This window comes from Petaurus breviceps, unplaced genomic scaffold (genome assembly GCF_028583685.1).
Source record: "Petaurus breviceps papuanus isolate PSGF00001 unplaced genomic scaffold, PetGlider_PUasm1.0 175, whole genome shotgun sequence".
Taxonomy (NCBI): Eukaryota; Metazoa; Chordata; class Mammalia; order Diprotodontia; family Petauridae; genus Petaurus; species Petaurus breviceps.
The window spans coordinates 44,052,580-44,069,682 of record NW_027185764.1 but is presented as its reverse complement, the minus strand read 5'-3'; the positions used below and the strand labels follow the sequence as shown (position 1 = coordinate 44,069,682).

The following is a 17,103-nucleotide window of genomic DNA, read 5'->3' as shown; positions in this document are numbered from 1 at the left end:
TGATTTAAAATTAAAAGTAGAAGTGAGTACAGGAAGACAAACACTAAGAATCTCCCTTTCATATCAGTCAGTCAACAAGCAAATATCATATAAATTCTCTTATAGCACTAATATTCTACCATGCCTAAGTTTAAGCCTTTGAATTAAAAAGTGTTCTTCCGCCCAAATAGAATAATTCATGGCAAGAGAGAGTAGAGGAGACAGAGCATGGTAGTAATTGTGGCACAAGAGGAGCCACTGAGTCAGGAATCAGAAAGGGCTGGGTTTCTATTTGCAGGCTTAAGCCGCCCGCCCCTTCTAAGTCGATATGTGGCTCGAATGGATCCTTATGTATGCTTTAGTGGTCCCTGTTCTAGCTGAGCCTGACACCACTGCTTTAAAGTATAGAGTACATCTGCCTTGCCTACTTCCCAGAGTTATTGTGAAAATAAAAAAAATAAGTAGGTAATGTATTATTATTTACTTATTCATTCATATATCCATTTGTTCAACTATCTATTGTTATACAGATCTTCATATCTGTCTGCTAAGCTCATATTGTTTTCTTGATAATCTGACTTCAAACATGCAGGGATTCTTTTCAAGTAATTAAAGAAATTGTACCCGCTGGTCTTGACACTTCTTTGTATGTTTCCTATAATGCCCCAGTCCTTTTTCTCAGTTTCCTTACTTTCACATTCATCCCAGTTTAAAAATAACTCATTTTCTACTCCTTTTTGTTCCCCCTCACAGCAGTGGGGTAAGTGGGTTTATGTTGTTAAAACTAATTAAAGTCTGAGGCAGCTACTTGGTGCAGTGAATACAGCACTAGCCCTGGAGTCAGGAGGATCAGAGTTCAAATCCAGCCTCAAACATTTAACACCTACTAGCCGTGTAACCTCAGGCAAGTCACTTAACCCCAATTGCCCAGCCTTCTCCCCTCCAAAAACAAAAACAAAACAAACAAAACAAAAAACAAAAACCCTAAACTAAATAAAGTCTGAAAAGCAAAAAAAAAAATTCATTTCAGTTTAAAATGTATCTAATTTCTCAACTTATCTTTCTATTACTAGTCGAACAGGTTAGGTAAGGAAAAGAATGACTCATTAAAAAAAAAGGCACAAAAAACATCTCTGTAAGATGGCATGAAGAAACAGCTACTGTGAATGTCCAGAGTGCTCTCCTGTCTCTCCTCTCTACCTAGGTTTTATGCCTGTCACTTCTTCAGTTCAAGGATAAAGGTGAATGAGGAAAATTGAGCATAAAAGGCAGTAGTCATGGAGATTGGTTCAGCTTTATCTGTTCCTTTCAGAAACACCATAGGGAAGCAGGATATTAAAGGTGAACAGGAAAGGTTTTATAGAAAATTAAAGTCCTGCTGCAACCTCTAAAGAAAAAAGAAAGAAAGTACAAAGTCACTTGGAAATACTGCTAATGACTGAGAACAGGTTCCATCTTTCTCTAATATAGTTATATAGCATTAAATATTTCAGTTCTTTTTAATCCATATAGGACTAGGTGAGACAGTAGATTTTAAGCATGGAAGGAGAACACATGCTATCAATTTCAAGGAATGAAAATCAGATTTAAAAGTAACAAGTATAAAACAGTAAAAAGGGGGGGTGGGGTAGGGAGGAGTAGAGCAGAATGAGCCCAGGCTTTCAGCGACCACCAACGTCAACAAAAGGCCTTTTTTTGTCTTGGGTTAAAGCACTGTTGGAAGCAAGAAGATCAGAAAGGACCACAGGTAAAGCAAAGGGAACTCTGATAATACATAATGGAAGGGAAGGGAAAAGAACTCAATTTCTATTTTACTTCAGTTTTCTCTACCAAGTAGAATGGCATTCAGGACTAGAAAGTCTAGAACACAAGTGATTTATGGGGAATTGGAACATTTAAGTGATAAGATGATGAAAGAACATCCCTCATTTGAGTTCAAATCATCAGTCTAGGATGAACAACATCTCAAGAGCCTGACAGAACTCATGGTCTTGACTGATAGATAAAAAAAACTGATTCACTTAAAAAAGACAAAAAAGACTGGGTCTTGGTTCGGCTAGGTGGCGCAGTGAATAGAGCACCGGCCCTGGAGTCAGGAGGACCTGAATTCAAATCCGATCTCAGACACTTAACACTTACTAGCCGTGTGACCTTGGGCAAGTCACTTAACCCCAACTGCCCTCCCAAAAAAACAAAACAAAAAAAAAAAAGACTGGGTCTCCCTAGCTCGCCCAGGCCAGAAGCACAGTTGCCCACTCATGGGCCTGATCCCAATGCTGTTCAATGTGGAAGTTTTGACCTGTTCTATTTCTGACCTGGGCCCCTTTCTGACAATCCAGTAGCTCCCTGATCCTTTGGGCTCCCCATATTGGTGCTGGACTTAGTATGGACACTTAACTTAGCCTACTGCAGCTCAGAACTCCAGAAATCAAGTGATTCAGAAGCCCCTGCTTTCCCAAAAGCAGGGATTACAGGTCAAGCTGATTTACTTTTACACTGTATTGACAGAGCATGGTGTCCAAAATAAAGGAGTTTAGAGTCCTGTTCTGGTAAAACCACACCTAAAATAATGTTTTCTGTTCTACATACTATACTTTAGGAAGGATACTGAGTCTTATCACTGGAGTAAGGTCAGAGTGGTGAGGGCAACTAGGTGGCACAAAGGATAGAGTGCCAGGCCTGGAGTAAGGAAGATGCATCTTTCTAAGTTCAAACCTGATCTCAGACACTTACTAGCTGTGTGACCCTGGGCAAATCACTTAACCCTGTTTGCCTCAGTTCCTCATCTGTAAAAGGTGCTGGAGAAAGAAAGAGGAAACCACTCCAGTATTTCTGCCAAGAAAACCCCAAATGAATGAAAAAATGACTGAACAACAACAGAATGGTGAGAAGACCAAAAACCCTTCATACTAGGCTTGGTTAAAGAAACGGGATATTGGGGCAACTAGGTGGCACAGTGAATAGAGTACCAGCTCTGGAGTCAGGAGGACATGAGTTCAAATCTGGTCTCAGACACTTAACACTTACTAGCTGTGTGACCTTGGGCAAGTCACTTAACCCCAATTGCCCTGCCTTTCCCCTCCAAAAAGCAAAAATAAAATAAAATAAAAAGAAATGGGATATTTTAGCATAAATATAAGGGAAGACTTTGGTTTTCATCATGATGGCTGTCTTCAAGTATGTAAAGTATCATATAGATTCTTACCTCATCATCAGGCTGCTATCAGGCACAGTGCATAAAGAACAGGACCTGCATCAAGAAGACCCAAGCTCAAATACAGCCTCAGACATTTACTAGTTGTGACACCTTGAACAAGTCATTGCACATCTGTTTACCTCTGTTTCCTTATCTGTAAAATGGAGTTAATAATAGCAATAATCCTAGGATTGTTGTGAAGATCACAAGAGGTTATATTTATAAAGCTCTGCGCACAGTGCCTGGCATACAGTTGGTATTATATAAATGCTAGTTAAGAGGAGGAGGAGAACTTTACAAGTATGGAATAACACTTATTTTGCTTGCCTCCAGGGGCCAGAACCAGGAGGAATGGATGGAAATTCCTTGGAGGAAATTCCTAGGATCAATATGAAGAATAAGCTTCCTAGAAATTAAAAGTTCTCTGAAAATAAAATGGTCTAGCTCAGAAGACAAAACTCCAATCACCAGAGTGTTTCAAGTGAAGACCATTTGTCAGAGGCAGAAGAGGAAATTTGGTCTGTTCATAGATGCAAGATAACAGTGCAAGACTTAGCTTAGGCTCAGTTTTCCCTCACTCTTTCAAATGAACAAAAAGGGCACTCAACAATGCCATAAAACCAGCAACAAAAACAGGAAGAAAAATTAAATACATCATTACAAATTTATTTCTTACAGAAAAAATATAACAGGAGAACTAACCCCACATTCCTCAGGTTCCCCATTCACAGCCCATCATGAACCCCATATGGCTGCTACAGACTTAGATATTAACCCCTTAGCAGTTTCCCAGCAATAATAGTCTCCAATCACTTACTGGGTTGAAGCCTGAAAATCCCACCAACTCCTAGGATCAGAAAAAAGAAATCTATAAAAGAGAGAGAAGTCCAAAAGTGTCTTAGCATATCTACTGTAGTACAAGAGGATAAAGGTTAATTAATCAACAGGTTACTTTGGCTTTCTCTTTCTTTATCATCTATTAAAAATTTTAAATTGGTATAATTTGTGTTTAATATTGCCTTCATTTCAGAATACTCTTCTCCCTTCCCTATCCACCGAAATGTAACAAAGAATAAAAAAAGAAAGTGAAAAACATCCGTCGAGCTAAACCAAATACATCATATATCTGTCAGTGCATGCAGCATTCCTCACACAAAGCTGCCCACCTCCACAAGGACAGGATGAGGTATGTTTTCTAACTTTTCTTCATTGTCAAGTCTGGTCATTATAACTGCACGTAAAGCATTCAGTTTGATGTTACGGTTCGTCTCCATCTGCCTGTGTACTCCCACCCCACCTTACCATGTGGAATCCTTTATTTCCTTCACAACTCTGCTGAAGCAATCCCTATATGAAGCTTCTCTAGAATTTCCATCAGCTGTCTGTGTACACCCCCACATACACACAAAAGAATACTGTATTTTCTAACTTCTTGTTTATGTTCATGGTATCTCCCCTAATAAAATGCATGCTCTTTGAAGGCAGGGATGTTTTAATTTTTGTCTTTGTATTTCCCTCTCTTCCCTACACCTTGCACAGTGTTTGGCATTTTGTAGATACCGAAAGAAAATAATTACTGATTGATTGATTTTTCCACACATATTATCATAGTCACTGAGCATAATGTTTTCCTGATTCTACTTAGTTCACTTTGCATCAGTTCAAATGAGCCTTCACATGATTCTCTGAATTCTTCATATTCATTTTTTATAGCAGAGTAATATCACATTACTCCATATTAGTTTGTTTAGCTATTTCCCAGACAATGGACATCTTCTGTGTTTCAAATTCTTTGCTACTACAAAAAATACTGCTTTAAGTACTCTGGTGTATATGGGTCCCTTCTTTCTGTTTTTGACCTCATTTTGGTTTTAGATACCTGGCCATGGGACCTCTGTGAAGAAAGGTCTAAACATTTTATTCACAGAAGCATAATTCCAAATTCCAGCCCTGGAATTTCATTCTATATCTTAAGTGTATTTCTCATACTCAATAAGTTGTTAGGTTTTATTATCCATTCATCTCATTCTATCTTTACGGGGAAATGAACTCAAGTGCAAACTGAGGTATAATTTTCTCACTTTATTTTTCTTGATTTTTTGTGATATAGTGAATATAGAAATATATTTTGCATGATCTCACATGATCATACTGCTTGTCTTCTCAGTGAGTGCAGAAGGGGTAGGAGGGAGAGAATTTGCAACTCAAAATTATTTTCAAAATGCTAAAAATAAACAATAAATTTTTAAAAAGAGAAAATAAATTGTCTTCCATTAACCTCTGTCATGTTGTCTTTCTCTAACATTGCCTTCTTATTTAATTCAGCTTTTGTTGACTGTGGTTTGTGCCCCTCAATTAGTAAAGAGATAAAAAAAAATTATAGTATAAGAATAAAACAGAATATTATCGAGCCATAAGAAGCAACAACTAGGAGTAATTCAGAAAAAAGCATGGGAATACTCACATATACTAATGCATAAGCATATATCATGAGAACAGTAACAGAAATGAAAAGAAAATGAACAGGAAGCCAAGCTTTAAGTAATTGTAATGATTAATCTTGGTCTTGGAGAACAGTCAGTTGGTCAATACCATTTATGAAATGCTTACTATGTGTCAGATAATGTACCAAGTGCCAGGAAGACAAATAAAGGCAGAAAGAATACAACACACACACACACACACCACCAGATAATTAGAAAAGGAACTGTAAGTACAGAACATTTGCTAAAGTTGTGTCTTTGTGACAAATCATTGTGAGAAGGGAGGGAAAGGGGGGGGGAGAAAGGCTGAAAATAACTTTGATGTGAAACAAAAAGATACCAACAAAACTTAATTATGAGTTGAATTAGATGACTCCACCAATTCTGAGAATAAATGGTTCTTTGAAATTTCCATAATTAAAAAAATCCTGACCATTTAAATAGCCTGATACATGACTACTACGAAACAAAATAGTACTATACTTTTTTTAAAGAGTTTTTTCTTCAAGAAATTTTCCAGGAGGGGTGGCCAGGTGGCTCAGCGAGTAAGAGCACCGGCTCCAGTGTCAGGATGACCTGGATCAAATCTGGGCTCAGATACTCAGCACCACACCCAGAAATAACTGGCCATGTAACCTTGAGCAAGTTACTTAACCCCAATTGCTTTAAAAAAAAAAAAAAGAAATTTTCCAGGTGTGGCTAGGTGGCTCAGTGAATAAAGCACCTGCCCTGGAGTCAGGAGGACTTGAGTTCAAATCCAGCCTCAGACACTTAACACTTACTAGCTATGTGACCTTGGGCAAGTCACTTAACCCCAATTACCTTGCCTTCCCCCATCCAAAAATCCACCCTCCCCCCCAAAAAGAAAGAAATTTTCCACGGATAATAGCAATATACATTGCTTTTTTAAAGGCTGTATATTGATAAAGTAATTAATATCATGTTTATGAAATATATCAACAATATCTTATGCAGGGAGATAAAAGTACTAAGTATGTAAATCCATTACTGTTTATTATTTTATTGAAAAAGACAGTAACTAAGCATTCCACTTAAGGCTAGAAAACAGAAGGGAAAACCATAATCAAATGAAATAATTTCCTAATTATTCTTCCTTATAAATTATCCAAGTTAAAGGAATGCCTTACAATAATCCATACTTTCAAATCATAAGCAAAGGACAGAAAAGACCTTGAAAAGGCCAGGTAAAACTATTCCAGCAGCTGTATTATTATGTGAGAGATTCTAAGGCCTTGATGATGTACACAATAATGTAGGCTCTCCGCATGCCTACAATAAAAAGTAATTTTCAATCTATGGAAGCCTATTATTACTAAAACAAGTTGTTTTTCAGATCATACCCAACTCTTCACGACCCCATTTGGGGTTTTCTTGGCAAAGGTAATGGAGTAGTTTGCCATTTTGTTCTTCTTCTTTTTTTGCTTTCTGCAAGGGGGAAGGTAGGGCAATTGGGGTCAAGTGACTTGCCCAAGGTCACATGGCTAGTTTTGCATTAAGTGTTCTGAGGCCGGATTTGAACTTAGGTCCTCCTGACTCCAGGGCCGGTGCTCTATTCACTGCCCCACCTAGCCATCCCTTGCCATTTTCTTCTTGAGCTCATTTTTTACAGATGAGGAAATTGAGGCAAACGGTTCAGTGACTTGCCCAAGGTCACACAGTCAGTAAGTATCTGAGGAAAGATCTAAAGTCGGATCTTCTTCCTAACGCCAGACCTAGTGCTACGGCACCTAGCTGCCCACTAAAATGAGATTCACTGTAAATACAAGACCTAACAAACTGTCCTGGCTTCTTAAAATGTGGCACTATGATGGAACAGCAAGAACACTGGCCTGAAATCAGAAAAACCTCTGTACAAATGCACCTCCTCCAGCCCTTCCTGGCTGTGTGGCCCTGGGGAAGTCTTCTCACCTTTCTAAACCTTGTTTCCTTACCTACATAATATGGCGACTAAAACCTGCATCAACCACTGCACCAAATGTCATCAAAGATCAAGTGAGGCCATTTATGTAAAATGCTTTATAAATCTTGAAGCACTACATAAATATCAGGTATTGTTACATATAATATTTAAGTTCTAGTTAATTATCTCCTAAACTTAAATAAATATTTCAATGAAATACTTCTGACTCATTTATAAAATTGAAAAGCTATTGCTAACACATCAAGAAACCCCAGAAAATTAAAGAACCCTTAGGCCACTAAGTTTTATAAATTACCATCTGCACAAGAGAGGGAGGTGTGGGGTAATGGATAGAAAACTGATGTATCAATCAGGAAAACCTGGGTTCAAGTGCTGCTTCTTACACAGACTGGTTGTGTGACCTTGGATAGGTCACTTAATCTCTCAATGCCTCAAGCAACTCTTTCAGATTACAGGTTGAAGAAATGCTTTGATAGAGTTGTTCCTACCAAGTTTTCACCAATAAAATCACAGGTCTAGATTATGTACCCTACCACATCTGAAAAAAAAATTGAGCACTGAAGCTTTGAAGCGAAAATGTAAAATTTAATAAAGCCCATGTAAAGTAGTAATTTAACAATCTTTCCATCCCTGAAAGACTACTGTATACTGAACTTTTTGTCATATCCTACCTTTTGTCAGCTTTTTCCTTGGCATCATCTCTCTTGGGAGTCTTCTCCAATCTGGGGCAAGGAGAGAGAGACAGATATAAGAACATTACCAGTGATTTGGACTGGGGAGACCTAATCTCTGGGATCACTGTATAATCCAGACCAAAATTTTCTGTGACAGAGATGCAAGAGGGTCAAGGCATCTGTTCAGATAACTGTAGACTATACTATAAATTAATTCAAAACATTAAGTCTCAGGATAACCACACTGCTGCTGAAGAACAGTAAAGAACTGATAGTTCTCTGCATTATCCTAGTAAAAAATCCAGATAGTTGAGAGGAAAGCAAGCTATTTCAGTCAAAAAGGCCATTTCTGCCTTCAGTCACCTTTATGACTACTGCCATTTTCCACGCTCCTTTAACTGTGTAGACATGGTACCAAGCATGAAAATGAAGCATTGTTAAAACAACCCATCTGAAAACATTGCCAACCCATAAAGAAAGCTCATTAAATTTGTGGCAGAAAATATTTAAATCTCAACTTCACATGGCATTTCTTAGCTAATGGTTTCTACATTGAATATATTTACTTTAATAGGAAAAATGTTCCACAGAAAATCAAGCTAAAGTATGAAGAGATAATGGTTTAGGACCAGTGAGAGATGAAGCAGAAAAAAAAAGAGACATTTGGGACTGTTTCCATGGGAACTTGTATCCTCATCAACAATAAGTGCTGACTGACAAGTATGTGCACATTATAATACATAAAAGAGGTAAAGCTCTCTTAAGCCCCTTTTGAAAGGTCAGGTGCATGAAAACACTGAAAATATTGATTAAAACATGAGATGGGCAGTACAGAGAAAACAGCCCTGACTTGAGAGAAAAGAACTGGGTCTTGGCCCTGGCATTTCCACTAATTCATTTAACCCCTCTGGTCTCAATTTCCACATCTGTTTGTAAAATGTGAGAAATGAACTGGATTAAAGGTTCCTAACCTGGGGTCTGTGGGAAAAAAAAACACCTTTTTTTTAAGATTAGAAAAACTGTATTTCCTTTGTAATTTTATGTATTTTATTTTTAGACATTTAAAAACATTATTCTGAGAAAGGGTCCATCCACTTCACCATACTGCTGAGGGAGTCCATCATATACATACACACACACACACACACACACACACACACACACACACACACACACCTTAAGAACCCCTAGGCTAGATGATCTTTAAAAGTTTCATTCAGCTTTAATTTTATATCAAAGGTAAAACTTGTGGTTCGTGTGATTACGAAGCCATTGAAGTAGGTTCTTTGAGAAAAACTATCCAAACAACCAAAAATAAATTACATATGCTAACACAAAGAAAGATAAACTGTTAAGACTATTATGGAAAAAAGACACATCTTAAAGCTAGAGTTTTCGGTCAGAAGGAGGGGAAAACGATTACTGATTTTACAATAGGATTAAAAGTGTATATGAGGGGTGGCCAGGTAGCACAGTGAGTAAGAGCACCGGCTCAAGCGTTGGGACGACCTGGAGATCGAATCCCGGGCTCAGACACTTAGTACCCACGCAGAAACACCTGGCCGTGTAACCTTGAGCAAGTTACTTAACCCCAATTGCTTTAAAAAAATAAATAAATATAAAAAGTGTATATGAAATAGGAAAGCACCATTAACATGGAAACACAATGCTTTGGAGACTGGTAGTCCCTACAAAAAGAAATGTCATTAGCTGACAACTGTAACTAGCGGTTAAAGTTTGTCCCTGTTTTCCAGTTCTTCCCTGTTTTAAAAAAAATATGAAAAATCCTCTTTTCATGCCAGCTTCCAGACCTAGAATATTCACATATCAGGTCATGACATGGCCCATCTCTAGTGTTTAGCAAAGGGTTTTGCACATATTAGGCACATAATAAATATTTCTCTAATTGAACTACTGAAGCCCTAATAGCATATTATTAACTCAGATTATAAAAGAGAAGACTTAGAATTTTGAGTTTGGGAGGAATGCTTTTACCTTTAAGGCCCAAAGATAACAGAGACATGCTAATGTTATTTTTCTATAGTTCTCAAAAAATAGAAAATCTGTTCTATGTAAAAGGAGACAAGAAATGCTTAAAATAAGTTTTAACTACACATCTTATATTTACCTGGTACCCATTCCAAATCATCTTCTCTGTAATTTTTCAGATATCTTTTACTATATCTTTCAATTTCTAGAAACAAGATAGAAATTAATCCATTAGCATAAAACAATTTAATAAGAATAATTCATTTCAGGGGCAGCTAGGTGGTACAGTGAATAGAGTACTGGTCCTTGAGTCAGAAGGAACTGAGTTCAAATCTGGCCTCAGACACGAACACTTACTTAGCTGTGTGCCCTTGGGCAAATCACTTAACCCCAATTGCCCTGCCTTGCTCCCCTCCAAAAAGCAAAAAAAAAAAAAAAGGATTAATTCCTTTCACAAACCTGACTTCAGTTCAGATTTATTCCAACTAATAATTAAGCACTGAAAACTCCCTTTCATTTTACAGATTTTTTTTCTAGTGTATTAAGTACATATTTCTAAGCATATACATAGAAGCAATGGCTTTTATTCCTGGCTCTGCCACAATGACATTAAAAATTAAAAAAATTTAGAGTTCAAAGAAACTTCAGAGGTGCCCCATTTTAGACACAGTAAAACTGAAGCCCAGAGAATACACATTACCTGCTCAGGGTCAAAGAACTGATTAATGTTGGAGCCAAGAATAGAACTCACAAATCTAGATTTCCAAATCCAGGAGTCTTTTTACCTACTTTATGCTTTCATGTTTCCATGAACTTATTTCAATTAACAAAAATGAATTTTCTCTTCCTTCTACCTACCCTCAACATTGAAAAAGAAAAAAAAAAGCAAAACTCTTTTAACAAATAGACAGTCAAGCAAGATAATTTCCCACATCTACAGCGTCCAAAAAATGTCTCATTCCACACCCTCAGTAATTCTGCACCCTATCTCTGTCAAGAAGTGGAAAGCATACTTCATCAGTTCTCTGGAATCATGATTAGCAGTTCCATTGGATCAGAATTCTTAAGCTTTTCAATGTCATTTGTTTTTAGTGTTATTGTATAAATTTTCTTCCTGGTTCTGCTCATTTCATTGTATTAATTCATATAAGTCTTTCTAGGGATTCTTTGATATTGTCTTTTTCACAATTTTTTGAATAGCACAATAATTTTCCATTACATTTATATACCATAATTTGTTCAGTTATTTTCCATGAGAATGTATGTACATATGGGTCCTTTCCTGCTTTCTTTTTTTTATCAATATAGGTTACTATTATATTGTATTTCCATTCAATACATACTTACTAGGTACCTAAAAGGTAAAGAACATAAACCAGGTGTTAGAGATACAAAGATGAATAAAACTATGCCCCAACTTTCAAGGAGTTTGATATCTAAAAGCAAACTTGGGTTTCCTGCTTTCATTTTTTTGGGGATATGGACCCAGTAATTTTACCTTTGAGTTAATAAAATATAGAGACTTATTCTTGCTTGAATTAAAAAACAAACAAAAAAACTGATATACATGCTTTAAGATTCAGCTCAAATGTGACCTGCTTCTTGAAGAGATGCTTGATCCCTCCAGACATATCTTCTCCCTCCTCTGAACTCCCATAGCAACTTGTACCTCTCTCAAACGTTTAACATATGCTTAACCTATAATACCAAAGACAATGTGGTATATCCTGTATTTAATTCTAAGCTTCCTGAAGTCCAGATCACACCTCGTGGATCTCTGTAGTTCTCCTCACAGAATCATTTTATACTTATGTTTTAATGTCATACTCACAATTAGATGAATACATGAGATAAATGCAAAAAGTTAAGTGGATCATTGGCTGTGTTGTGTTTTGTTTTGAAATGCAAATATTTATTAGGAATTAAGCCATGATAATGAACTTCAAGCAGCTATGTTTTAAAAAATTAAACATGCTGGCTATAATGTTTCTCATAATTATAAAGTGCATATAACATTAAGATGTATTACTTTCTCTTTCATTCTTTGGCTTTTCTAAGCCTTTCTGACGGAAGAAAGAGAAAAACAAATGCATTTTTAATACTAATGGAATAGGATATTTCTATGTGCCTTCATCATCATGTTTTAATGATGGTATGTTTGTTTGAAAATACAAGATGTTATTGATTTGTCTAACTGCTACAATGAAAGAAAAAACTAAGATCAATACACTATGACTAAACTAGTTGTTCAACAGAAGCCTTTAGGTATTTATGAAGACACTCATAGCTCCCCTTTAATTAGTGCTGGAAGAATAAAGTGCTCATCACAGTCAATAACCACAAATGATGGTCAATTGAAGGTCTGTGGAAACCAAAGAGTTTGTTTCTATGGCCTTAAATGCAAGTTACAGTCCAGACATTCAAATATTCACTGAATGCCTACTTCAAAGCAAGGCTTTGTCAGTTCTAGGCACTGTGAGAGACAGAAGTATAAGACAGACTTCCTAACCATGGAGAAGCTTAAAACCAGATAGAGAAGACATGGCTCTCAAATAAGTTTCACGGACATACCCAAAAGAAATACATTTACCAAATGGGTAGAAACAAAATTCTTGCAGAAATAGATATAAATAATTATACTGTAACCATTCAAATTTCAACCTACAAGTTATAAAAACTTCAGAGATGTTTTACTGCAAAAGCAATCAGAGGTTCTCACAAGATGTGCTAACTATAAAAGGGAAAAAAAAGTTATAAACTAACAAGAATGACCTTTTTCCGAATTTTTTGTATAAAGGTTTAGAATAAAAAAATTGCATCAATGTTGAAGTGATAATTACTTAAGATAAGGATCCTTCAGTTTTTCCTAGTAAGGAATGATCATTGATGTACCTGAAGAATTATGTCCACACCCATAAAGACTCCATTTTAAAATAATAAATGTAGATAGAACTTATAATTAATCAAAGCCTGGCACTTAATGTCCACAGCCAGTGGTAAAAACAAATCTCAAGTAGTTACTAAAGAAGAGAGAAATGAAGATAGATACAGTGGGAGAGACTTGGAATAGGAAGTCAGGGTAGATGAAAAGGAGGATAAGGTAGGAATGGAGAGGACAGAAGTTAAAGTGGAAGGAAGAGGGATGGCCTCCCTTCCATGTAGATGAGGCAAGTTGAAGGACTACACAAGACGTGTTTCTACCTATTTCAGTAACAAGAGGTTTAGGAAATTGAGAGGGGGACAATTATGTCCCTCATTTACTCTTTTCTGGGTCCAGTGGGCTGCAGTTCACCAAAACTCATAGATGTCTCTATTTTTGAGACTATTTTTCATTTCTGTGGGAGATGGTCTGGTAGAAGAAAAATGACACGTGTAGAATACAAGGTTCTAAGACCCGAAATAGCAAGAGAGACTCCAGCACCGATGCTCTGTTCACTGCACCACCTAGCCGCCCCTACCATATAAGTTTTATAAAGCAGTATGAAATTGAGATTCGTGGCTTATACATAATCCTTTTTCACACTGCCGAGTATATGGAAACGTTCTCTTTTTATTAAAAAAAAAAGGTTTTTGGTTTTTTTTTTTGAAGATAAGATAGGGAAGGAAATCATGGAGGTATTCTGGAGAAGACCATGTTAGTAAAGTAAGTCATAGTTGAATTTATGGAGAAATTTGCTGAAATTTGGGAGAAACTCAGAAAATTTTAAAGAACCACCACCTTCAGGTTCATTTACTGCTCCAGATCCTATTTCTGGGATGCAAAGAGAACTGGCCCTCCACCTCCATATCTGTGAAATGAAGGCATAGTATTAGATGCTCTCTAGTATCCTTTCCAATGCTATATCCACGATCTTCAGACCCTATCATAATTAAGGAAGACATAAAATGACGGAGACCCAAGTAGGATTAGGCATTTTAACCTGAAGAAAACACAAGAAGAAGAAGGCAGTAGTTGCCCAAAACAGGTAATAAAAGTTTATTGAAAGTAAAGCAGGGGATAGCTAGGTGGCACAGTAAATAGAGCACCAGCCCTGGAGTCAGGAGGACCTATGTTCAAATCCAGTCTCAGATACTTGACTACCTGTGTGACCTTGGGCAAGTCACTTAACCCCAATTGCCTCACCTTCCCCCCTTCAAAAAAAAAAGAAGCTAAAGCAAGACTGATAAAATAAATTGGTGAATTGAACAAATTGAAACAGCTTGGGGGTAAATATGAGACTAAACAGGAAGGAAATGCAAATGTGGAGTTGGTAAAACTAAGGAAAGGAAGTTGAATAGGCCTGTCAAGAGGTGACCATTGGCTGTAAAAGTTTTAACCAGGCACTTAGAATTGTGCTATCAACATCCACAAATAGTTGTATGTTTTTTTTTTTTTAAAGATGAAACTCTCAACCATTATGGAAAGCAGAGAAAACTTTACAATGACTTATATCAAGAGAGTTTATACATTTTTGTCACAGTAGACTGACTGTCCTCTGTGTTCTAAATGTAGGCTAATCTTCCTTCCTGGAGAAGGTTAAATGTATTTGAAGAATGTTTCACCATAATTCAGATTGTTATGGAGGATGAAGTTTTCTAGACAAATTCAATGGGGAAAAAAGAGGCATCCAAGGTAGAGGAAGAGATTTGATTATTGTCAGAATACTGCAGAGTTGAAGTACTCTCTAAAGAGAAGGGAATGGGAAGAAGACCACTATCTAAAAATTAGAGCTTAAAAAAGATTTGGGGGGCGGCTAGGTGGCGCAGTGAGTAAAGCTCCAGCCCCAGAGTTGGGAGGACCTGAGTTCAGTTCCAGCCTCAGACACTTAACACCCACACAAAAATACTAGCCATGTAACCTTAGGCAAGTTACTTAACCCCAATTGCCCTCCAAAAGGCAAAAAAAAAAAAAAAAAGATTTGGAATTCTTCTGAAGAGGGGATGGTCTGAGAAGAAAGAAGTTGCTTGTCCTTCAAATAATGATACAGTAGAACCAAAGAAGCTATCAGGTAAAGTATCTAGTAAGGGCCAGAGGAAGAAGAGAACAACAATAGTCATTGGTGATTCCCTGCTCAAGGACACGGAAGCAATAACAATAAGAGTGAGGTTGGTTGCCTTCCCAGGGCATGTATCCAAGTAATTACAGAGAATGATCAGATTTATCACAAAGGATGACAACTACCCACTACTGGTGATTCACAATGGCACAAATGACATTGCCAGAAGGAACCTAAAAAGTCCTGCCAACAATTATAAAGTCTTGGTAAAGGGGGAAAAGGTCCCAAAAACTGAAGAACACAGGAATGCCAGATATATTTTCATCACCATTGCCCTTTGAAGTAAAGGGATACAAAAGAGCGAAACTAATTTGGAAAGTGAATAACTGGCTAAGAAAGTAGTAGCTGAGACTGGAATTTGGAATTCTAAACTATAGCTTAAAATTCAGAGATAACAGATTCCTAGCTTTGGACCCAATATATCTATATCTAACAAAAGCTAGTAAGAATGTTCTAGATGTCCTTGCAAATTCAGTTCATCTCAATAAAAACTTATTAAGTACAGAGTCTCTGTTCTCAAGAAGATTAAAATCTAATGGAGGAAGTCAAATCAAAAAAGGAGGATCTGCCAGGTGGTACCCAGCACAAGGACATGTTTTCTGGAGCCAAAAACAAGCAGAGCTGCTGATGGAAAATGCTTTTGAACTAATTTATTGTTCTACACTTCCGTCTCTCAATCAGAGGGAAGGGGCAACTGAGGGAATCGAGAAAGTGTTGAATATCAAAAACTGAGTCAACCTACACAATGATGAGATTTCAGGTGATCAGCTTATCCTGAAGAAGTAATGATTAGCTAACAAGACAAAACAGGAAAACAATAAATGTTGGAGAAGATGTAGGAAAATTGGAACAATAATACATTGTTGGTGGAGTTGGGAACTGATCCAGCCATTCTGGAGAGCAATTTGGAAGCATGTCCAAAGGGCTATAAAACTGTGCATACCCTATTTAACCCAGCAATGCCAATTCTAGGTCTGTATACAAAAGAGATCATACATATGTGAAAAGGACCCACGTGTACAAAAATATTTACAACAGATCTTTTTGTGGTGGCCAAAAATTGGAAATTGAGGGGACGCTCATCAATTGGGGAATGGTTGAACAAGTTGTGGTATAGGAATGTAATGGAATACTATTGTGGAATAAGAAATGAGGAGCAGATGGACTTTAGAAAAACCTGGAAAGACTTATATGAACTGATATTGAGTGAAGTGAGCAGAACCAGGAGAACATTGTATAAAGTAATAGCAACACTGTTCAATGACTAACTTTGACAGACTTAGCTTTTCTTAGCAATGCAAGGATCTAAGACAACTCCAAAAACTCACTCGAAAGAACTCGTGATTTAAAAAAAACCTCAAACTTATGACAAGGACCATAGGCTCTCTATGGACATAGTCAAAACTATTCAAAAGAAAAAGATAAGATAAATATGTAGAGGTAGCATTGCATATTAAGAAAATATGCTTATATGAGGAAATCCAGGAACGATATGGAAGAAGTATGATGGAAATTATTTCAGTGAAGGTCAAGGGAAGAAAAATATTTTTTATCACTTAAGTATGCTATAGTTTGGGCAGCCAGGTGGCACAGTGGATAGAGTGCCATGCCTAGAGTCTAAAAGACCTTAGTTAAAATCTGGCCTCAGGCACTTACTAGCTATGTCAACTCGGGCAAATCACTTAACCCTGTTTACCTCAGTTTCCTCATCTGTAAAATGAGCTGGAGAAGGAAATGGTAAACTACCTTCTTTGCCAAGAAAACCCCACCCAAATAGGATAACGGAAAATTGGTCATGACTGGA

At 37.0% G+C, this 17,103-nt stretch overlaps 1 protein-coding gene across 4 annotated transcripts in view; it reads right to left on the bottom strand.

Moving 5' to 3' along the window:
* POLR3G (RNA polymerase III subunit G) overlaps window positions 1-17,103 on the bottom strand; it is a 527,072-nt gene that overhangs the window by 21,213 nt on the left and 488,756 nt on the right. For all 4 annotated transcript variants that reach the window (XM_069085085.1, XM_069085082.1, XM_069085083.1 and 1 more), the window contains 2 exons: window positions 10,403-10,468; window positions 8,272-8,322 (listed from right to left, as the gene is read on the bottom strand). In XM_069085085.1, the coding sequence (XP_068941186.1) occupies window positions 8,272-8,322; window positions 10,403-10,468 (117 nt within the window). The remainder of the gene's footprint in view (window positions 1-8,271; window positions 8,323-10,402; window positions 10,469-17,103) is intronic.